Source organism: Poecilia mexicana, unplaced genomic scaffold, assembly GCF_051168715.1.
Source record: "Poecilia mexicana isolate PSO_F unplaced genomic scaffold, ASM5116871v1 scaffold_18, whole genome shotgun sequence".
Taxonomy (NCBI): domain Eukaryota; kingdom Metazoa; phylum Chordata; class Actinopteri; order Cyprinodontiformes; family Poeciliidae; genus Poecilia; species Poecilia mexicana.
In genome coordinates, this window is record NW_028263387.1 from 2,621,536 (window position 1) to 2,646,480 (window position 24,945).

General features: G+C 39.2%; 2 protein-coding genes across 3 annotated transcripts in view; both read right to left on the bottom strand.

Moving 5' to 3' along the window:
* mta2 (metastasis associated 1 family, member 2) overlaps positions 1-21,656 on the bottom strand; it is a 33,273-nt gene extending 11,617 nt beyond the window's left edge. The window contains exons 1-4 of the mRNA XM_014988085.2: positions 21,251-21,656; positions 13,224-13,291; positions 8,883-8,976; positions 1-45 (exon numbers count right to left, since the gene is read on the bottom strand). The exon at positions 1-45 is cut by the window's left edge and continues 73 nt beyond it. Of these exons, the coding sequence (XP_014843571.1) occupies positions 1-45; positions 8,883-8,976; positions 13,224-13,291; positions 21,251-21,278 (235 nt within the window). The 5' untranslated portion in view covers positions 21,279-21,656. The remainder of the gene's footprint in view (positions 46-8,882; positions 8,977-13,223; positions 13,292-21,250) is intronic.
* A 796-nt stretch (positions 21,657-22,452) lies between these two features.
* eml3 (EMAP like 3) overlaps positions 22,453-24,945 on the bottom strand; it is a 46,812-nt gene continuing 44,319 nt past the window's right edge. For both annotated transcript variants that reach the window (XM_014988084.2, XM_014988083.2), the window contains 4 exons: positions 24,149-24,236; positions 23,856-23,954; positions 23,636-23,766; positions 22,453-23,261 (listed from right to left, as the gene is read on the bottom strand). In XM_014988084.2, coding sequence (XP_014843570.1) covers positions 23,055-23,261; positions 23,636-23,766; positions 23,856-23,954; positions 24,149-24,236 — 525 coding nt within the window. In that variant the 3' untranslated portion in view covers positions 22,453-23,054. The remainder of the gene's footprint in view (positions 23,262-23,635; positions 23,767-23,855; positions 23,955-24,148; positions 24,237-24,945) is intronic.

Consider the following 24,945-nt stretch of genomic DNA (forward strand, 5'->3'; position numbering starts at 1 on the left):
GCTGCTCAGACAGCGCCGGCTGCTTGGACTCCTCCTCAAACTCTCCTGCAGATAAACAACAGAATCAGATCAGATGATAGAGAACTGAAATACCTGCTCTGTTAAATAAAAACACTCATCTGCAGATTATACTGTAGAACATTAACAAGCAGTTTAATTCAAGAGCTAATGGGGTGGGTAATGTAAAGGTGCTAAATATCAGTTTTATCTGACACACGCAGGCAGTTTTATCAAAGAGATTCAAATTTGTACAGAAAGGTTCTTCAACCTAGATTCTGAAATAATTTAACAAAAATATTAAAAAATTAAAAATTCATGACTTGACATTTTGCCATGTTGGCCACCACTAACACCTCAGAGCCTCTAGTCCCAGTTAAAGTGATGGTAAAACAACAGGAACATTTCTATTTCCCTGTCATCTAAAATTACTTAACAAGAAAAGGACCAGACAGACATCTAGTATACTTTACCCACTCTAAAAACATAGGTGCCTGCAAAACAATACCAAAAACTATATTTTAACTCAGTTCAAAAAGTAAAACTCATACAAATTCATTACAATCAGAGATGTCTTTCAGCTCTGCTAAAATATTTAGAGATGCACCGATTGCAGTTTTCTGGCTGATCACTGACCTTTGAAAAGCCTCACCTGCCAATTCTGATATTTTTGTCTGAAAAGTTGTTAAATATAGTGACAAAATAGTGATAGAAATAGTAGTGAAATAATGTAATAGTGAAAGAAATTATCTGCTTTATTTTTTCACTCTCAGCATGTGAGGAATCTATGCAAGTGTCATTTAAGAAAATGGATCATATGTTTTCAATGAATTACTAAATGAAATAAACTTTTCAATATTACAGCTGTTAATTATAAAAACTAGTAGTTCCAACATCAGAGTGTCAGATATTTCATACCCTGCCACTTCACTTCTGCTGAACTTGTTGGGTTATAATAAATTATGTCTACTTTGCTTCATATTAATCATCAGTAGGATGTTTTGTAAAAGTTTACAGATTCAAGTGAAGAAGTAAGAGAACCAGAAGTAGTTCAGATACTTCCTGGTTTATTCTGAGTCCTCCTAGAAAGTGAAACTGTGGACTTGGTCTCAATCATTCATCATCTCATGCAAGCTCACGACTGTTAAAAGACTCACTGTAAGTATTTCACAAGAACAAAATGCACAACTTATGTTTTTATCAATAAAAAACTCAACTACAGGCGGCTGTTTGTGTCTTTAGGTGAACTTGGCCACTAGACTGCGCATTTCTAATTTCAGCAGCAGGGTGAGTAATTTGTGGGAAACTGGAGGGGAGGGCTGATTTTGCTCAATCTCTGTGGACTCCGCCCCTGCACTCGGCCAAAGGAAACCCTGTCAGCGAGGGCATGACGGGGAGAAAGACACAGTAAGACACAGTGAGAAGGACAGTAACTCAGGCCACACCCCTTTTCCTCTTAACCTCTCAACCCCCGCCCCCCTTCTCCCTCCGTCCGACTGGTCCCTGCCAGATAAAGTGGGAGACCCTGTGTACCAAACCTGAGGCGCCCATCCCCCCCCCCCAAAAAACATGTATCCTCTCCTCTCTCTCTCTCCCCACACACACACGCGCACACACACTGCCAGAACCGAAGACATTAAGCAAGCGATAGGCACCTTAGTCGGATATAATCTCAAAGCAACACACACACAGAACACACACCTTCCATAACGAGAAAAGAGAATAAGTAGGAATTAACTCTTTCTGTAGGCCTCAGTAAGCGATCAGCGGCCTTTTGTTTTGCACAAAGAACTCGTGTGTGTGTGTGTGTGTGTGTGTGTGTGTGTGTGTGTGTGTGTGTGTGTGTGTGTGTGTACTGAAGGAGGAAGAGGAGGGAAGATGCAGTGAAAACAGCAATAAGCTAAAGCAATTAAGACAAACGAACAGTAGCAGAAAGACTGAAGGGCTGGAACCATTACAGAACCACAGCAGCCCAGAGCTGACCTGTTCACACTGGGAGAGTCCTGCTTACACTGTATGAGATTCAACGGTTTATACATGTAATAAAACATCAGCATGCTGACAGCTTACACTACATTTAATATTTAACACTGTTTCATGCAGACATACAGTGCCTATAAAATGTATTCAACCCCTTTGGATGTTTTACATTTGGCTTTTTTTTTTTTTTTTTTTTTTTTTTTTACAAAAAACCCCAAAAACCTTTCATGAAAAAGTGAAAACTATGAAATAATGAAAATAAAATAAAATTATGTGAAAAAAAATAAGACAAATAATTGCATAAATATTCACCTACTTCAAAGAGACAAGAAGCAATTAAAACATGTCCAGTCAGTTGGTGCTGGTAGTCTCACAATGAGTGGAATAGAGTTCACCTGAAAGCAGTGAGTTTGTCTTCAGTGATGTTAGTATAAAGAACCCAGCGAGGTCTAACGGTGGACTGGTGGTCACTTGGTTCAAAACGAGCTCCTCTTCACACTAAAACTTGGTCTATGGACAAATTTAGAAACGTGCTGCACACAAAAAAATTCGGATGTATAAAGCCGTACATACATACATACCTGCACACCTTTCCTTTATACATCCCAATCTGTGGGAAATGGAGCGCAACTTTTTGCTATAAATACCCGGAAGTCTGCCACCATGTCCAGTAATAACCATGGCAACATTCTAGCAGTATAAGTATTTATAATAATAACTATTATTTATCAGGTGCTTTCAGGGTATGTCAGGTCACCTCACAAAAAAAACAAAAAAACAAAACAAAAACAAAAAAAATCCAAATTAAACAAAAGAAAATAAAGAGATCATACAAATGCCTGTTTGAACAGCAAAGCGTTCAGCCGGGATTTAAAGACAGACAGCCTGTCAGAGTCCTTTGAATGGGGAATGTGGACGTTTATTCTAAATAGTGGAATCATGTGCAGAAGTTGTATATTTACAGAATAGAGATGCTTTCTGTCCATATGGCGCATTCACAAAGCGGGCATGGCTCGACTGAATCAGCTCCTTGTTTAAGTTTTGCTCAGAGCTCCAGAATGATCAGTCTGGATTAATCTAAACGATAATAATCACCAACATTTCCCAGCAGATCAATATGATCTCTGAACACGCGTGCCCTAAAACTTCCATTGGAGATGTTCTTCATCAGAGCCACAACGCTCCACAATTATTGCGCACACCTTGCGCAGCTACTTATATATGTGTGATTGTCTACACACCTGGATCACCTTAAAAATAATCAAACCTGTCTGGAGTTAATCTGCTGATCCAACTTTGTTTTCTTTTTCAGTCAGAATGAAATTACCCCATAGCTGCATTTCATGGGCTTCGGCACACAGACCTGTTATACACATCTTTATGAGACAAACATAGAGGAAAAGTACTATTTACATTCGAGTGGTTTCCATGTCCTTTCATTTTTATTTTCTTTATTTTGTGTGCCTGTTATGCTATTGTCTGAAGATAAATGGTTCAGTTTCATTGTTTACGTTTAAACAATAAAATATTAAAATCGTGAAAGAAAACATTGGGTTTGATGTTTCTTGGTCTAAATAACACTGAAGGTAGTCAGATTTCAGTGTATTTAGGTGAGTTTTGACCCTTTGTAGTTTGATATTGTTCGCAGAAAAGTTTGCGTGGCTGTCACATATTTTCACGGCAGATCAAAAGTTTGAGTATATTTATGCAAACTTTCACGCTGCATTCATCTTTATACGTGCCAACTTGCGAGTAAAATATGGCGCCACACGTTTTTTGTGCGTACGCACGCTTTAGATATGAGGCTGATGAGCATCTTGACTGAGATCCACACTGACTGCAGCCAGAGGAGCAACTACTGAATACTGACTGAAGGGGGCAGTATTTATCAAATCACTCATTTTATGATACATATTTTTGTCTTTGTTTTGTGGAAATCAGTTTTCAGTTTAACATTAAGAGTTTCTTTGCCAAATTATGTTGATCATGTCTGACTTGTAAAAGCAATACAAAGGGTGAAACATCCAAAGTGGTGAATACGTTTCTAGGCGATGTATGTAGAACAGCATCACAGAGTGTGGCCCAAACATGATACATGTCACAGCTGTCATGTTCACTTCTATTAGCTGGTGCTGGTCAGAGGAACGTCAAGTTGTTCTCATTACCTGGAATATGTCTATACTGGCTATGCATCTATAAGCCATGCTTTGCTTTTGTGAAAATATGAAAGAAACAAAAAAATAAAAAGAAGCTTAATCTCAGGAAGGGTTTGAATACTGTCACTAAACTGGAGAGCACCACAAACTGATCAGAAATTGTTCACTTTGTGAAGGAAGATATAACTGTAATCCATTCACACACATCTGGTTTGTTATCGTTACTCTACCAGGTGAAGATCAGCGGTGATTTCCACTGTTCCTGTCACAATGATTGTTACTGAAAACAAAACAGAAAACACATCCCAGTTCCAAACCAGTAGGCTTTCACCTGGCTGTGTTTGGGTTTGTAATGTTGCATCTCAGAAACCTGAACAAAGAGTCAAAAGCTGGAGGCGGGCTTATAGGGAACAAGAACCAATCAAATCACAGGGGTGCCGTGTTTAAAACACTTGAGTTGGATTCATTCATAGATCTAACATAAAACAAAAAAAGAACAGTAAAAACATTGAAAGTCAACATGAAACAAGTCGGATTAGCACTGAAATCCCATGGTCTCTCTTCCTATTACTGATATTGCCCATAAGGCATTGCACCTAAGTCTATGTGCTGATCCAAAAAACCTTTAATAAATGAAGCTGGCATCTGTTTGCAGGATTACTGTAATATTGTGATTTGTGTAGAGTACTTAAAATTTCTCCTTTCACTTCTCTACAAAACACTAAAATACAACAATTTTAAGACAGGAGGGTTGGATCAAATGTTTTCTGGGTGATGTCAAAGGGAGTGCACTAATTGGAGTTTTCTGGCCGATCATGATCTTTAAAAACTCTGACCTGTTGATTCCAATCTTGGCTGACACCAATTCCTTTAGTCTGAAAAGTAGCTAAACATAGCAACAAAGTCACTAAGTTGGCAACAGTGGGGCACTAGTTTAGAGTAGTTGTCTTTCCGATGCCAGAGTAAAATACAGGAGTTACTGGAACTGCATCTCACTAGACACCAGGCATACTTCACAATAACAATGAAAAACTGATCTGAATGCAGCATCTTTAATTACCTCATAAAGAGAGCTGAGTGTAGGAAATAGTGACAGCATCTTTTGTTTCAGTCAATAATCGCAGTAACAGAATGCTGCATCCTAAATGCACAGAGGAGTGTTATCACAGCTCCTTCCTCCCAACTGCTGTTAGACTCCAGAACCATCACAGATCCAAACAAACTCAGGAAGTGACACATTTTCTACATTTTTAAACTAACCTACTCAATTGCACATTCCTTTGGACTGGAGTTTTCTAGAGAGTATTATGTTGAAATGTTGCCCTTACTATACAATATTTTGTTCTTTATTCTGTTTTATGTATTGCATATTCCTATCTCTGTGAATCTATTTTCTTTGACTGCCTGACACTTGTGCTGCAGCTGCACAGAAATTTCTGTTTTATTCTATTCACCTAGTAAAGTAAAGAAAATGTTTGTTGGTTTTCATTCTCCTGAAGAAGGTTCTTATTGAGAGAAATCTAAATATGCAGAAATAAGAAGCTCTACAAAAATTAAAATTCAAAATGAGCAAAGAAAAGTGAAATAGTTGCATCATCACAAATCTGTGAGCTTTATGCTAGAGCGGCTGTATTAATACTGGGTTCCTGCGGATCTACAGGAGGACGGAGGCATCCTGCATCAGTCCAGTCAGCTGGAGGCTGGCATCAGCTACCTCTTCATTCAGCCGCTCTACAAGGACATGTCAAAGCAGCCAGCAGGCACAGGGAAGACACACAAAGGAATTAAGAGTCATTCTAATAAGTCACATCTCAGGCAACGCCACACACACAAACACACACACTCACACGACTGTAGCGTCTCACTGTGGTGGCATCACAGAGAAACATGCCAACATGACTGCATCCATTTTGAGGTGTGTTGATCTGTGTTTTAATGTCTTTGTTAAGAGCACTGTAGACCAGGAGGAGGAGGGGAGAGGGAGAAAGGTGGGCTATCAGGAGGAGGTCTGGGAGGGGTGTTTAATGAACGGGATCCATTTTTACCAGACTGCATGTCATTAGCACCACCCACTCTCCCTCCCTCCGTCTACTCTCTGATCAAACAAGGAGGAGATTGGACTGGATCAGGGTGGGGCAAACCAGGGAAGGAGCCTCAGCTGAGACAACAACAGTGGTTGCTACAAATGTGATTGTTGATTATTGGTGCATTTATTTGAACAGCATGCTTTCCTCTTGATGTCACCTGGTGAGCTCCTTAGTGTGTGATTGATATATTCTATTAACCTAGAAGTAAAAAACAGAAGAATGACTCTTATAAACCCCATTGTTAGATTACTAATCACCATTATTCTAATAATAATGCTCCCACAGGATAATCATGCACCATGATGATACTGAAAACTTGGACTAATGCACTTGGTTCTTCCCGCAATTTCAAAATTAAATTCATGAGAGTTTTATAAGAACATTCATATTGTGGTCAACTAAATAAGTTCTTCTTTGCCCGTCAGACTACACTGATTTGGGGATTATTTTCAGAGATGTTTCTATCTTTGGTGGAAGGAGTAGTGACTTTGCTCGTGTCTGTGAATAAGTGTAACTGTGTTGGTTTCAAACAACTCCCAGCCTGTCAGCCTCCATTTGACTGAAGGTAACTGGACTTTCAGTGTGTCTGCACTGCAGCATGCAGCCTGGCTGACCTGACCTGCTGCAAACGCCAGTAACAATCTGCACTCCAAGGCCCTGTTTACATGACAACAATTTCTGGTGAAAATGGAAACATTTCGTTGAGTTTGTACTGTACATTTCCATGAAAATAACCAATGTTTTCTCCAACAACGGCACAGTGTCAGGACAGGTTCCAGAATGCATTGGTTCTAAAATGTACCAGTGTCCATTGTATATTCATAGTATGAAGCAAAACATAACGGCTTCCTACCGACAATACCAGAGTAATGTTTGTGCTTCTGACTTCAGACAGTGCCTTGAAAAATCAAAATGCGTGGCAGTGACCTCACTCACTAATATTTAACTGGAATGGAATCACTGTGTCTGGTTAATGACTGATAAGTTACCCAGTTAATGAACTTGCTGGTAGCTGAGATACAGTAACAGATACCTGAGTCCTTTTCCAAAAGAAAGCTGTTTTATAGTTACTTAGTGAAATGCAGGCAGCAGCCATTTTTAACAGGAAGTCAAGAAGTAACAGGGAAAATCCCAAATCACCTGATAGACTGATAATACATCCAACAGTTTAGTTCAGGAGTTGGACTTGAACAGGTCAGGGATCAGGAAAAAGGCAGCTTACACCTCTGCAGACCCCACACATCTTGGACACAAACAGTTTAGATTTTTAGTTTCGTCCCCCAGGCTCATCTGATGAACACAATGAGCATCTTACAGTCTGAGTCTTCAGCTACTCTGTTCTTAAGCAATATAAGCACATTTGCACAACTTGCCTTTCTTTTCTTTATATATTTTAAAACAGATGCCTTAAAATCTGAACTTCCCAATAAATATCAAGCATAGCTTTCATTCCCATATTTACCTAATTTTTTCAAACACCATTCATCACAGTTGACCAATTTCCTTTAAAAGAAGTCATTTTCTTTTCTGACAGGTTTCACTCCAAAATTAGAAATTGACAAGAATCATGAACTCAAAAAGAACTATGGACTAGGGTTGAACAATAAAACAATAGCAATATATACTGTGATAGACATGCGATTAATATTGATTGATGATACATCTGATGGAATACTCAATATATGAACTTTTCACTGAACTCTGATCTAGAACCACACAGCATTCTGGGGGATGTAGGCAGAGGAAAGACTTTAACTGCTCAACCTCCCAGAGCTAGCTAAGTTAGGAGGGTGGCATCAACTAACTAACTCACTCTGTGGTTACCTAGCAACAATGTATTGAGTAACTTTCACAGTGCAGACTGAGCCACTGTGCCTCATAACTGTTTAAAAATAAAAACAATGACTTGGAATAAAAACTGGATAAAACATGGGAGATCATGCCACCAGTCTGGAAGTTCTTCAGTTACTTAAAACAAACAAACAAAACAAAAAACAACTAGTCAATAATTATCGATATTGACTTGTAAGAAATACATTTCTCCACCATACTGTCCAGCTCTACTATCCAGCATATTCTCCCAACATTATCTACCTCGCTGAAGCAGCCCAGAGTTCCTCTGACTCCCACCAATCACTGCTGCTGTATTCTGGTCAGCAGCACCTGCAGGTTGTTTATCCTCAGAGCAGAAGAAATGGAACGCCCTGTCTGTTATAGAACACTCATTCCTTGAGAAACTATATTGTTCCAGATATAAAAAAAACATTGTGTTTGTTACATAACACAAACCAGATGCATGATTCTGTCCCAGTACAGTAAGTTCATGTGATTGTCTGTATTTCCCTTCTTAATTAAACGACAAGCAGTTGACACATGAATCAGATGAATCCCACAGGCCAGGTGATGAATCCCCTGCAAAGAAAGGCGGCCATGTTGCGAGTGGAGGAACATTAACTTGAGAATAACTGGGTTCCAGCTAGAGTTCTTAATTTAACCCTGGAGCAGGCCTTGTTACAATTCACAACAGGAAAGCTGAAGAGGCGCTTTGAGGCTTTTGTGTGAAACACAAAGAGGAAGAGGCTCATTAAAGGCAGCCAGCCATATCATGCATACACTCCTGCTGTAGTGGAGGGCCTGGAGGAGGCAGAAGCTTGCTACTCACTTGCGTTGCTGTCTGCCAGAGTGTTGAGGTTGCCTGAGATGTCTCTCCTCCTGAACAGACACACCACCTTCGCCTCCACATTCCCATTGGCTGTCTGCAAACACAGAATGAGTGGTTCAGGTCGGAACTATCAGGAAGAATAAGTGTGACTCTCCAAGCTTCTGTTCCCATCTTCAATCATTTTTACAATTCCCGGTTTCCCACCCATAGAGGGACGCATGAAATGTTTCCCACCTAATTTGTATTTTCCTTATCTTACATGGCAAAATAAATGAATAAGGCTGCCATTAAATACATCTGTGGCTCAGTTTGACCACTTGGGTCCTTCTTACTTTCACTTTCTACCTGTAAATCAACCACTTCGTGCTAAAGCCACTGCTGTACTTTGTAATTAGGTATTTTGCTGATTCACAGCAATTTTAGTGATGCACAATATATCGACACTAACACCAACGTTTAGGTATTGTTCTGACAAGTAAAACTGGGCCATTATTAACAACCAATGTTGATTTCCATCTTTTTGTTAATATTGGCCCAAATTTTCATTTGGAGGGACCAATATGTCTAAATAATTTAAAACAAATGTCTGATGTGATCCCTGTTTGTTTGAGCTTTCTCTTGTGAAACATAAGCGATTATGACTCTAGAATAACTCCTGCTGGTCAATATTATTCATCAGTTTCTTTACACCAGGCTAAAAGCAGGAAATAAAGAAAAATACTTTAAATGATCAGATATTAAAATAGAAGCAAAGGATCCCAAAGTTGAGATAGTGCAGTATTTGGTTACTGGATCTGCTTTTTCCAATTAGGGCAGAAAATGATAACCAATTACTAGAGGTGTGCCGATCGATCGGTCACCGATCATAATCGGGCCGATTTTCGTGAAAAAGTGCATGATCGGTGACCGGCGATCATTGTCTCTTTTACCGATACCGATCACCTGCTTCTCATTTCGCAACCTGCTTGTGCAGCTGGTCTCCTCTTTCCTTCACTCTGCGCAAACGCGCAACAACAAATCCTAAGCGATGTGGAACTATAACGCACTGAGTGAATGGGGAAGTTTGCGTGTTGTGGGGAAAATTGAAGCACGTCAAAAATGCATCAACACAACGAAGCTAATACGACATAAAAACAAAGCCATACTTGACGGAGTTTGGCTACATCGAGGCTCACTGCAGTAAAAAAGACATACGGAGGATCAGACAGCAGGTAAAGCAGCGCACAGCTACAAACACTCACCTGGATTAGCATGACGGTCAGAAAGCTAAACAAATAACCCGCAAAATTATTTAAGTCTTCGAGCTGCGATGTCAGACGCTGGTTCTGCTCTCGCTGTTGAACCGCTGCTACGCTACAGGTAGTAATATTTCACAGACTGAGCGCCGCTTCTGCTCCACCTGGTAGTGACTCTCACACCGAACCTGCTTAAAGCTGCAGCATCTAACTTAAAAAAATACATTTTACCTACATATTAAAACTTTCGCTGTCCTAACATGAGACAGATAATCTCTAAAAAAATAATCGATCTCCTCCTGATCTGCATAATTACTCCGCTGAGTCAGAAACAGCCAATCAGAGCTAGCAGTAATCAGCTAGCCGCCATGCTATCAGGAAGTTTTCATTCAGTAACTCTGGATTGTTTATTGTAATGGATCCTGTTTTTGCCTTTGAATGTTAAGTTTTATACTTGAACTTCTTGGCAATGTTGAGAGGTTTTATTTTGGCTCTTTGCATTATTTAGCCTCTTCAGAGCCTTCATATGTTATCAGTCTGTTAAAGATAGTATTATCAATAGCAGTACAATTTGCACAAAGCCTGTTTTGTTTAGTTTTCTTCTTGGAAAAAGTTATTAAAAACAAGCGTTTGTCTAAATTAAGGTGAATTCATGGTTCCTTTTTCCACATAATGTAACCGGTAGTGTTTATGATAAAAAAATAAATAAATAATAATTATGTGATCGGTATCGGTGATCGGTATCGGTGTATCGGCCCTCATGGGTGATCGGTATTGGTATCGGCAGGAAAAAACCTGATCGGCACATCCCTACCAATTACAGTATGACAATTTTATTGTCTTGTTTAGGGAAAAAACAATAAATAGAAAAACAATACGTTGAAGGTAATTCAAGACCTATTTAGAAAAAACTATGAAAGTTTTGCTAACCTTTACGGAAAAAACTGTTTACTATTATTGTTGCTTCCACTATGTCATTACTATGTCTGTGTGCTTCCACTTGTCTGTCACTTGGAGAGACCAACACATTGTCAGCGTCACAAAGACACGCCCCTCTGTCTCCCCCCTTCAGCATTCCTCCTATGAAACAACACAGCAACGGCGTCTGGCAACGCGGAGATCCTCACCTTGATACTTCTTAAAATAAAAGTCAGATGAAGTGAAACATGACCGTTCAGACTGCAAACACTTTGAAAAAAGAAAATCGGATATGTATCTGATTTAGTTCCACGTATGGAAGCGGCAAAAGTCGGATTCATTTTTGCTGTTCACACTACCGTGAAACAGTCGGCATTTGGACAAAAAAAAAAAAAAAAAAACATGAATTTGGGGCTCCTTTGCCTGCTGTGTGACTGTAGCCTAAGAGCTGTTTTACAAACCAGCCAGATCACTCATCCTCTGTCCACACCATTAACAATGAAAAAGGTTTTCTGCTAATTGTTCTTTCTAGAACTGCTCCTGGTTCACCAGCTCAGCTGCTCTGTTTGGTGCCTCGATGTCTGTGAGACCATCAGCTGCTCTCCGGCAGCCAACAGTCTCCTGAGTTTACCTCCTCTGAAAGATTATCAAGCTGTTTCCACTAACCAAACCAAGTTTATGTTCAAGAGCATTTGGGCAAACAAGGCTTCTATTGACTTTTATGCACAGATGTAAAGACTGACTAATTTGAATGATTTTTTTCTGGAAATTAAGTATATAGTCATTTTCCATCTCATGTGGCATCAATATAGATATTTTGTAAATATCTGTATTTCACCCAGTCCCACTTTCATTGACAGGAATGAATTAAAATACAGGTGAGTAAGATCTGATCTGACAGGTTAAAAGGATCCACCCAAATCAACCCAGACATGTTAGCTGGAGCAGGATGAACTATGAAAAGTTAAAATGACTATGCAAAGATAATATTTCAACTCAGGCCTCAAGATTTAGAGCTCAGAAGAAGTTACATGTCAGATTACTGAAGACTTCTAATTATTTCTGGTGAATTAACAAGTCTTTCGGAAATAAATGACAATTAAAATGATAGAGCTGTGTGTGTGTGTAGTTAGAAAATAATGGCTACTATCTAAAAGCCAGTTTGTCCTGTGTGCAACAGAGAATTCTGAATTCATCACTGATGAGTGAGAACAAAGTTACATTGCCGATGTAAACCCCAATGATGAAAATTTGTTTCATAGCAGCAGTGCACTGATTGCACATTTCCAGTCGATCACCAATATTTAAAAAGCCTGACCTACCGATTCCAATTATGGCCAATGGCATTTCTTTCTAATCAGAAAAGTTGTTAAATACAGCAACAAAGTCACTAAGTCGGCCACAGTGGGATGATGGTCAACAGTGACCTGGTCTGTCTGTCAGTCTCTCTCAAAGCAGAGAAAAAGTCAAAAGTGGCTAATGTTCAGATTTTTGTGGAGGAAGATAAAATCAGCTTCTTGTGTATGGGTCGATTGTCCGTCACCCAAAATTAAGCAAATGGGAGTCAATTTATCGCTGCAACTTTTTTTGAACAGAATTCAGAGTTTAACTGAAGAGTTTTCCTTTTACCCAGAATAGTTTCTTTACTCTAACATAAAACAAATGTTTTCATTGACAAGTTTTCTTTCACAAGTTCTACACAATAACCATGACACAATGTTTTCACGTTACATTACTTTCAACCTGAACAGGAATAAAAAAAAAAATCTTGTTTAAAAATAACATCAGAATAACTAATATTATGTTAGTTAAGGTTTAGTGAAAAATGTGTTCAAATGCAAACAGGGCTTTATACCCAACAGCAGGATTCAGGTACACCAGTACAATTCATTCTGAAAAACTGACCTACAGCCTTTAACCCAGTTCTTTGAATTCAGTAGCTTTTAGCTCTCATGGTGAACTCCACAAGTGCTTTAGAGCAAGTGGCTTACATAAATGAGCTTAATCCTGTGACAGAGAATCTGCCCTGTGTCATATGTTGCTGTTGTTATGGCAGTGGTGTCTGAAGCAGTGCCCTGTCATTTGAACAGCCATAATTTACCACAGTTTGCAAGGTTTCAGAATAGGTTTAGGTTTAGCTGCTGGTAAGAGTTGAACACATTAAAAAGTACAAACATCAACTACCAACCTTGTTGAGCTCTTCTATTCTCCGGATCAGGTATGGATTGCTGGAGGAGTTCTCAAAGTAAACGTAGTCTGAAACAACAAACAGAAGAAAAATGTTCAACCCATGACCCAGCCTCAAAGTTTTTCAAACAACACAGTCACTGCATAACCCAGAGATGCTCATATGCACAGATGACATGGGGGAATTGAGAATTTGATGTCCAACATGATGCTATAACTGCACTACTTCAAGGTGGTGGTGGTCACCCTCACAACTTGACCCCAGCTCAATGAGAAAATAGTGAGGTTCTTTTTGTATTCAAAACAGCAGTAGGCATCAGACTGAGGCTACTTTTTCTGTAAAACCATATTGTTCATAAATAATAACATTCTTTTTATTTTCCAGTGACTGGACAGATGATTCATTGTGTGGGGATTATGTTTGCTAAGAACCCAAAGAACAACAACAGGAGGAGTGAGTCAGTGACTCGATGTGATCTGCTGGGTTTGTTTAGATAGATTTTAATTGAGCTTACTATACTGTTTGATGACATGTAAAAGAATAGTGTTTTTGCCCTTCGGCGCTATGCACATGCACAAAATTTCCATATGTATAAGTAACTTTATTGGATGTTAATATGGCAGTTTTCTGGCCGATCATCGATCTGTCTGACCTGCTGATTTTGGCCCATATCAATGTTTTGTCTTTAGTGGATAAGTTGGTAACAGTAGGTGACTGCTGTTGACCCCGCTGGTGCAGATGTGCACCACAAAGAGAAAAGGGTTCTGTTCTGTTAACTTGAACCGTTCCAGACTTTGAGCCATAGAGGTCTGCTGTCACCTAAGGGTGGGAGGTCACATCTGTTCTTCCATGCATAAAGATGAAGACAAGAACGATTCAGTATGGATTAATGTCAAAATGCGATCTATGGTGAACGCATAGTCACATGCACCAGGAGACGCCCTGTATCAAGTCAAGTTTATCTGTACGATACACTTCAGCAACAAGGCAGTTCAAAGTGTTTTACACTGGAAAAACATAATAAAGTAAAGAATTATGAAATAAGCAACAGACATTATATTTTGTTCATATGAGGGCCGTGTACAACTAAAACGGAATATTCTGATAGATGACCAGGATTCATTTGAATTTTGTTTCAGATTATAACTGAATGCGTGTTTGTTAGAGCATAATCCTGATATGAGACCCGGTTCACGTCCCCTCTGTCATGAAAACCTACATATTCATACATGCATGTAGAATAAACATGCTGTCAAAGACTTATCAGTTCAATCAGAGTTATTTTCCCTGTGGGTCTGCTAAATGTGGCAATAGGATTAACACAATTCATTTCAAAAGTTACTTTCACAAAGTTTGACTGTTTTTACTAATGTTTTATACTACTTCTGGAGACTCCTTCCCCAATATTGTTCTGTTGGGTAAGAATAAGCAGAACTGTTAGTTAACAGATGAGCAGGCTGTGCCTGTAGTGCACTCCTCATTTACTATGTTTCTGCTACAGGAGAAGCACATATAACTAACCTCAGTTGCTCAGCCACACTGCAGTCATCTGTGTTTGATTCCTGAGATTTAGGAATGAACAGTTCCTAAAACAGTTAACATGACAGGAAAAATCCAGAAAAATGATGCAGGGTAACTAGCAGTAGCAGTGATGTCCTGAGTTCACATTGACTGTTTAAACTCCACATGTGCTTATCAGCTGCCTGACGCTGCCACAGCTCCAGAGAAATGTCTGCTGAGCTTGCAGTGACATCAGTGATCATTAACGCCATCAAACACATCAGCTTTACACACACACACAAACACACGCACAGAAAAACTACCTGTTAAAGGATAATCCTCGTTGACATTAAGCAGTTGCTTCTTGTGACTTTTATTTTAGGTGTGATCTTGATATGAAGCCTTCAACACCCTGACAAATGATTTTATGTAAATGAAACTGAAGTCATCATGTGATTAACATGTTTATTGAGGCAATTGTGTCATTTTAAAGCTGTTTATCATAAGTACAGCAGATATTGAGGAGTTATTACTGGTGGCTGGCCCTACCTTGCTGCACAAACCAGGAGTTAATGACCCAAGGCAGCAGAAGACTCAAACTGACTGCAGTTTTATTAATAAAAAGGATTTCTTTGGGAGTACAGTTACTGTAATGCAAAAGCTTGGGGGTTATTTTATATCGGAATGGACGATAAATCGGTATCGGCCGATGTTAGTTCAGGAAATAAAATCGATGTTTATTTCCATCTTATATCTAATCATCTAACATTGGTAACATAACAGCAGTGTTAATATTGGATCTCAGTTCAAATTTTTATATCAGTGCATTTATGACTTTATATCAACACTGCAAGAGAGGTTTACATCCCTGCACAGTTTTTATCAATTTAAATAACGTTTCTGCTCTAATTTAAGCATTTCTGTTGGTTGCGTACTTTTATTGTCACTTATAAATAATCTATTGTTTTTAACTCACAAATACACAATTTGGAATTTTTTTCATTTTATGCTACTCAGCTGCACATTCCTTTCGATCAGACGAATGTGGGCAATATCTGACCATTTTACCCCTAATGTACTATAAGCTATTCTGTTTTTTATTTTTGATATGTCTGTCTTTGTGTGAAGTTACATGCTTCAATTCAACCTGAATTCCCCCCACTCTGGGACAATAAAGCATATTTCTATTCTAATATTTAACATCCACATCACAAATCTCTCTCTTCCTAATATGGTGATGTGTCAGCAGCAGTGGTTTGTGTTTAAACCTAAAGCCCAGCACAGCTTATCGCACTTTGGGGACAGATACAAAATTAACAACAAAATGCTGGGTGCAGATCCATATGCTCACAAAACAAGTATTGTTCTTTTAAAAAAAGAACATGACTTAGGGAATAAAATAAATGCAGACAGACTGAGATATTAGAGGATGCTTAGAGCAGCCGGAGGCCGCCTGCAGCTCGGTTCCATTTGGTGAGCCCACAAGCAGGCAGAGAGCCTCAAGAGGATATGGCTGCTTTCTGATACATCACCACAAGCAGAGGTGGAAAAGGAAGAACTCTGAAAGGGAGAGGATTTCTTGCTCTATTTAACAGCAATGTAAAGCCTGAATAGGGAAGCATCACATTGCTGTGCACAGTGAAAAAACATGGCATCCTCCTGTTACATAACAGTGGGTAAGAGTGAACAGGAGGACGAGCACTTTCATGTGCCTAACATGACTAATTGTAGCTGTTCAGGCAGTGATACTGGACGTTTCTCCATGGTTTGTTTCCTCTGACAGAGGAACTGCAATCCAGGAAACACCGCATGTCTCTGTTTTCTGGATAGTTCTGAGCTATATGTATGCACATCTGAGAATCAGGCAGCATTTGGAATAAAATGGACAAAAGAAAGAGAGAATGCTGTTGAGTGTTTGGTGTGGTAGAGCTAGAATAAAGGGGACTTTCGACTAATCTGTGTAGGAAGAAATATGTAAACTTTGAACTGTGTGAATCTAGTGTGGAAGTTTGTCAGAAATCGAGTCTGTCCACTTACATGTCATTATTTTCTAAGTAAAATTTAATAGGGGTGCACTGATAAATCGTCTTCGATTTTTTTCAATTTTGGGAGATTGACGATCGGTCCAAACGTACGTGAGAAACCGATATTATCCAGCGATTTTCTCTCCCTCTGCCCCCTTCTGGACTGATGTGAGCCAGGATTGACTGACAGACCCCCCCCACCCCCCCAGATCACATCTGGATGTGTGTAGTTAACGACAATCACCTCACAGTTGCCAACTTAGAAACTTTGTTGCTATGTTTAGCAACTTTTCTGACAAAAATAAAATTGGAATAGACCAAAATTGGAACCATTAGGTCAGACATTTTAAAGATGGTGATCGATCAATACGCTGCAATTGGTGCAGGCCTAAAAATTAAGCAATGGGCACGACGTTAAACCTGAGAATAAGCAATAAGATTTTTGCATATTTGTCATAAAATGCCTATGAAAGCAAGAACTGCTGAGAATGAAACACTGTTGAGTTAAAGCAAGTCTGCCATCATACAAAATTACAAAATATTCATGTCTTAAACTACATTCATAAATTTTAAAATATTTACACCAACAGAACCTAATTGGTGTAAAGTAGAGTGAAAATGAATTGTGAGTTTAGGAGAAATTAAAATCTGAATAGATTGCTGTAAATTTATAATGATCTCCCTTCAAACCTGTCCAATATATCATCTTCACAAGTTCACACAATAAATCTAAATTCTTACGACAATAGCAAAAATTTAATAAACAGAGTTCTATTGTAACTGTCATGATGACACCGGTGTCTGATTTTCAGTGAAGGCCTCAGAAGTTTGTTGGAGAGCTTTACACATCACCCTGAATCCACCACAGAGAAACATGGAGGTGGCAGAGAATTACTTTGGGAATGCTCTCCTACAGTGGAGTCGATGGGGAGATAAATGTAGCTACATGAAGAACAACCCCAGAGGAGGAACTGTTAGGCCCCTTCCACCGGCCGTCCCTGAATGTGATCCCATTCTAAAACAGTGAAGCATTCTAAATTGCTGCACAACAATTGGAAAAAAAATGTTGGTAAATCTTGCCATGACTTGCATCTGCTGTTTGTTGCTTTGGTAATGAGATGATTGTGCTGCAGTTTCTTAATGACTTTAAAAACCACTTTAACGTGCTCCGAAAATATTTTCTGCTGCATTAAATAAGCATCCCCAGCTTTTTAACAGACATAGTTGGCCTGAACATGAGGTACCTCTGTAATTAGAAAATATTTATTACAATCCAATCCGAGCAGGTCTTTGCAGTATTGCTATTGCGCTAAGGACAAATTAGCAATGCAACGTGAAGGCCTGATTCAGAGATTGAAAATGATTTTTTACTGTTTCTCTTCATCCAATCTGCAGGAGTTTGAGCTGTTTCACAATGAAAAATCTACAGAAATTTTAGACAGTTGTAGACTGTGTAGTCTATGCACAGTCTACAACTGTAACAGCAGCAGTTACAGTTGTGGTAACTGCTGCCGTTCTACAAAGTAATGAATCAGAGGGCTGTATGCTAATTTATGTCACGCTTTTTCTCAGATTTATGTTTTCTGCAACGCCAAAAAGGAGACAGTAAGCAGCTTACAGTCAGACTTGCTGTTTTAATCTCTTTTTTTTTTCTAAAGGAGTAAGAATTTTTAATCTTATGTGACATGTTAGTCGTAAATTTCTGATGATTATCAGAAATTTAAAAATGCTGATTTAAAGGAGGCAAAGATACTCTCTCAGAAACACAGTTGCACCTAAAGGCTCGTGCAAAGAAAGAATTGCCTTGTATTTTATACAACAGCTGCAGGAAGAGCAAATTTCCTAACCACAAACTCTAAAGGGCAAAGCTGCATGACACTACCTGTCTTAGGAAAGCTGTTCTGCTGATACCAGAACATCCAGAGTTCTGGTATCAGTAGAACTTTGGAAGTTCAGGTTGAATTCGGGTCACAATGCAACCAGTTGTTCATCAGAGGAGAAACTGATGTTTCTACAGGTAAACCGAAGCATATTTAAACCCTTTCATATTAATTTTTAACCTACATGAATGTTAAGATTCACATCTTGTCAATGCTCTGAATTTTTTCTAAACAAGTCTTTATACAGTCTCTATTCATTTGAGAGTGATCGCCTCATTGTCACTTGCATGTAACTTTTCTGAACAGCAACAACAAAACCTTGAGTTTCAGACATATTAATGCATTTTGTGTTGGTGAACACCACCTTTAATTCTTCTATGAATCTGGATTTTGTTTACAGCCATTCATATATGACAAATATAAGTAGTGAAGAACAATCGACTATAAAGATCCCCGTCTATGCACCATATTGTTCAGACCAGTGTTTAATCAGCATGACCTAAATACCCTGCGGACCCTTGTGAGTGCTTCCACACAGCTAAGCCTGCCACACTGTCCATAAAACATATCTGCCTCTGCTACAACACTCTCCGACTGAGAAAACCTCTTTTCTAACGTCGAAACAAGATATTGTGAATAAGTACCAGAAACAAACCAACCATATGTAAAATAAAAAGCATGCTTCTCCAAACAGTACTGTTAAAAGCTACGCGGATAAAAACAGATGCTAGCCAAATGACAGCTTTAAGTTTGTGTCCCTTCCACAGTGCTCATGTTTACTCCCCAGTACTGAAGATGAAGCCTTCAGAAGTATCAAACGTGATTCGTTATGTACAGCATCTCTGCTCACATACACCTTTCATTCAGTGAGGTTTTACACACGCCATTATTCTAATGAGAAAGTTTCCTAACACGGAAATTGGAACATGTATTCGGGTATTTTGTAAGTATATTATGTACAGAATATACCATAACTCCGAGTGTTCAGCTGACCAAATTCTATTATTAAAGTTATGTGAGATTTAAACTATTCTACTTCAACCCATTTTTAAAATAAAGTTCAGTCTGTACCATCAGGTGGCTTTAAGCTAACTAATTTTAGCATTCACGGTTAACTTTGCTAGCGTAACAAATGAAGCGATATGGCGAAGCCAAGCTAGCTGCTACAGACCCCGCGAGGTTCTGGCTTTTTAGCGGCTAATGCTAATAGCATGGAATTTCCATTTTCACTCTCCAACATTAGCGCCAATTTAAAAATTATCCCGCAAATGTCCAACTACATGAGCAATAAGCTTTCCGAGGTGTCATATCTGAGTCCGTAATTTGTTTTTTTCCCTCCCAAACTTTTCAGAGAACAGTTCACGGAACCCGACAACAATCCGCCGTGGGATATTTGTTGAGACAACTACATAGCAGGGATATCGCATTAATGTTTGTAAAAGTTGCATGTTTCATCTATGGTGTACAATTAAGCAACAGTATTATATATATTGATTAAAAATGTTAATATATTTATTTGCAAAATCCCATTACAATCGTATGTTTCAATAGATTGTGGCGTTCTTTCAAACCAAACTTGAAGCACGCACGAAGGCTAAGTGACATTGAAGTCGGCATCTGATCCGAAGTTTCAGACCCAGGGCTGTTGCACGGATTTTAGGGATTCTGGAATATTTCTAATGAGAAATAATCAATTTAGTAAAGACAGAGCTGCGCTGGATTACTCTACTCTGCCTGCACATTATTTTACACACAGTATTTGATTCAAGAAACTTCCATTGTTATTGTTTAAGGTGGAAAATAATTTATAGCTATTTTGGCATAAATTTACAGTTTGGTCTTGCATGCAATTAGTTCATTTTAGTCAAGTCAAATTTGTAGTAAATTATACGCGGTTTACAGACACTTTCATATAGTTTGTAATAACCTCATTGTCTCTATGACAACATTTATTCAATGTTTTATTTTGCCTTGGAAATCACATTTAATATTAAATCCATCTGAAAACTCTTAGAATGTTTAAGACTGGACAGAATTAGTCTACTCTTTATTCTTTTAAATGCTTCAAAACACAAAGATTCCAGGATTTAAAGTTTAAAAGACCTGATCTATTGCCAAAATACAATGAACACCATTAATATTAGGTGCGCATGAGTCAAGAATAGCTGGAAAATATCATGTTATTTATTAAAGCAATCCATTCCAGGTTTGAGCTGCCCAAGAACTGTACCTTTCAAACTAGATTATTTATTTTCATGTATGTTTACAAAAATTACGTTTAAAGAACCTTTAGACAGTGCCGAATAAATCAGTTTAAGTTGGGCCTTTCGGATTTAGAATTAGACCTGATCTAATTTAGTCCTGTTCCCTAAAAGACCATAACAGATTTTTATTCAAGTGTAATCGGTATATACGAATCTAAAACTAACTTCAGTATCATCGAAAGCTAGGCTATAGCTAGCTTGAGTTAGCAGCTAACCGAATAGACAGCTAGCCGCTAGCCACCTGGGTATCGAAAACGAACAATCACATCGTGTGCGTGCGTGTATGTGTGTGTGTGTGTGTGTGTGTGTGTGTGTGAGGCGAGAGGGGGGGGGTCTCAAATATATAAACCATTCCTTACCTCCCACTCGGTACATATTGGCCGCCATCCTCTTGCAACCTGTATTAAAATCAATTCCAGGGTATTCCCCGCTTGGGTAAAAAATATCGACGGCTTCTCTTTTATTCCTTCATTTATCTCAGACACCCCCGCCGCGAAACAAAGCCGGCTCCAGGCTCAAGCCGAGCTGTGGCGGGTAAAAAAGTTAAAAGTTTCCCTTAGTAAAGCTCCGGAGATAGTCCCCAAAAACAGAAGTATCCTCTTTTCTTCGGCCCCTCAGACGACCTTCTCCTCTTCTTCACTCACTCATTCACACGCAGCTAGCCTGTCTCTTACTCCACTCTTCCTCCCATCCTCCGCTCCAAGCTTCATCCTCCTCTTCTTCACCTCCGCTCAGTTCAGCACACACACACTCGCACACGGAACACTCACTCACAAGTCCCCTCCGACAGTGCGCGAATCGTCATCTTCGGCTATTGTCGACAATCTCCGGCAGCGGCAGAACCCACAACTTTTTTCACTGGGTCCTGGTTGAGTTATATTGCTCTGTCTTTAAACACAAGTACACTAAAAACTTCTAATAAATTTAGTGTTGTATTGCAACGCTAAATTAAGCGAAAATAAGGGACACACCCAAACCTTAAGCTTTAAGTGTTTTCATTCTACATACTAAAATAAATATTTCTGAGCCTTTAGGAATAGATATCACAACATTTCCTACAATCAAGATGAACTTTCTATTAGTTTTGTTTAGACATCAACTCAAAATCTTTCATAAAACATTTTAGCCAGAGTTGATGTTGCATTTTAACATCTTTCATAATTTATACTTTATTTGTGTTTTCCAGGAAAACTGCTGTAACACACCAGTTTCAGTACTTATAGATACTCTTACACATTTCAGTCAGATGTGGTGATGAACCCTTTTAACAAATGAAATTTATGCTTTACATCTGTTTGGTTGTTAAAAAAATCAATCTGTCTATCTACAACTACAAGTCAAGAAATTTCAGCCAGATCAGAAGTTCAATTTTAAAAATCAAACCCTGGTCATAAATATATTGTTTGTATTTCCCATTATATCCATACAGATACAAAATTTTTCTCAACCAACTTTCAGTTTTCACTGAGATTCTCTACAAAGCTCAGTTTCATTTTAAAAGTACATCTCACATTTAAAGGGTGAACACTGCCCTCTAATGACAACTAAAAAATGACACAACTTTCAGTTTTTATCTTTTTGTTTGTATTAATAATCAATACAAAATTCAAAAAAACATTTACTACAAGTAATAATTTTCAAGTACACTGATCTAAGGTCACAGAAATGAATGAATTAGTAAGATAAGCAGGGTTCATGTTGACAGGAGTTGTTCTCCATTTTGTTTCATAAATGCACAGAAACGGCCAACACTGGTCACTTCTGTTTAAAGTACAAAAATATAGAAAGCATTTCTATAGGCACTGTGGCATACTGTATGTTATAATGCAACACATAAACTCAACACGACTAAAACAGGCATGTTCACAGAAACTATAAGGTAATAATAGTCACATTATGCTCCACTCAACACACATGCTAACTTTCCTCACCACTTACACATCAGAATCCAAAAGATTCTGTTACATGTGTCAGTTTCAGATGGATTTACAAAGTAATGGTAGGGGGTTAAAATTGACATTTTCCCCTGAAGAGAATCCCTCTGTGTTCATGAGACTGACGGCAGTGGTGCAGCAGAGGCTAAATGAAGCTGATCACTGATTAGCCTCAGTGGCTGTGAGCAGACGGCTTCCCTCCCTTCACTGGTAGTACCAGCAGCTCCGTCTAGCTGGCTGGAGGCTCCGGAGAGCTGGTGGAGGTGGAGGAGGTAGAGGCCAGTGTCTCCCTGCTTTCTCCCACCCCACCTCCGGTCACCTTCCACTGCAGGATGCAGGTATCCTTCCCGCCAATGGAGAGAAGGTGGGAGTCATTGTGGGTGAAGCAGACGTTGGTTACATGACTCCCGTGGCCTTCGTATTTGTGACTTGGTGCCTGGGGAGGGCATAGGACATTAAAGAGAGGTTGAAAAGGAAGCCCTAAATAATCCCTCATTTTCCTCAATGTAGGATGTACTTTTTGAAATCCTGTCGTCACATGATGACAATGCCGAATAAGATTATACTCGGGTACTAGCGCTTATTTCTAGTTTCAAGTTTATTTTTCTATGTACACTTCAGAATTTCTGCCAGAAACGACTATTAGTTCCTGAAGCCTGTTCTAAAACCTGTGAAGATCGCTATATAATTAAAGTTTTCTTACTTAAACTGAATTAGTAAACGTGACTGACTCATTAGACCTGCAGTCCAACTGAAAAGTCTGTCGATGTAGAGTGACTGTGAAATGAAGGATGACTGTGTCAGCAGTACCTTTGGCTTAGGGCAGGGGTACTGGAAGAGGTGGACCTTACAGAAGTCATCGGCCACTGCCACCACCTTCTCATTGTGGGAGCGACACAGGGCATTGATGTCTGTTCCGTCTGAGCCCTCCAACCACACACCTGCAAACCACAGAAACACTGGCATCAGGCCTGGCTCCTTATCCCAACGCCACAACGTTTACTTGCAGAGTGTGTTTGATGTTTCTCACCTATGACATGGAAACCCAGCACACAAGTGAAAGAGGCCCATTCTCTGTCTTTGCTCTCAAAGCGGTTCCTCAGCAGCTTGCATCCTCCGGCAATGTCCCCTATTAAAACATATTGAGAGAAGTCAAATAGGCTCTATAGAGAAGATGTGCTCCAAGTGGTTCAAGCCTCTCCTTCTTAAGGTCTGCAGTTACTTTAGTTGATCACTACTACACATTTTTTCCTGGTGTGATAATGGAATTTTTTTTTTCAGTTTATAACATCCGTAGCTGCACAATTCTGGATGTGTACTTACAGTAGAGGATCTCATAGTCGCCTGAATTTGACACAATGTAACAGCCGTCTTTGGACCAGTCAAGGTGAGTTATGAAGCTGGAGTGTCCCTAATAAAAAAAGACAAATATGATTGTAGATTATTTTATTCTTCAGTTTTCTTTTTCTTAATAAAGAAAATGTCATTATAAACATTAATATAAGACTGTGGTATGGATTTATCACAGTATATCTGTGTCAACATTTTGACCTGGTCCCTCCAAACTTCTGGTCTGGTGAAAAAAGCTCAGAAACTTCAGCATTTTTACATCTGATGAGAGGAGCAAACCTCCCCCCTCTCACCCTCATCACTTCCTACAGAGGGACAGTAGAGAGCAAACTGACCAGCAGCATCCCAGTCTGGTTTGTGGCATGTAACACCTCTGACTGGCAAAGTATACAGAGAGTAAGGACAGCAGAATGATGATCATCAGGACTGAGCTTCCTTCCATCCTTGACACCACTTCCAGTTGCTGCCTGACCAGGGCTCGGCTGGGATATAAGAACTGGGATATTGCTCAGGTGTCTTGAGTCTTCTCAGATTAAATTAAAATTTGCATTTCATTTGGAAATACCAAGGTCTGGAGGAAGACTGGACAGGAGCAGTCCATGTTGCTTGAAGTCCAGTGTGAAGTTTCTACAGTCAGTGAAGGTTTGGAGCTTTATGTCTGCTGCTTTTGGTCTGTTGGGTTTTATCAAGTCAAGAGTAAGCGCAACCTTCCACCAGCAATCTATGCCGCCCTCTGCTGGCAAGGTTTATAGAGAAGTTTTCAATTTCCG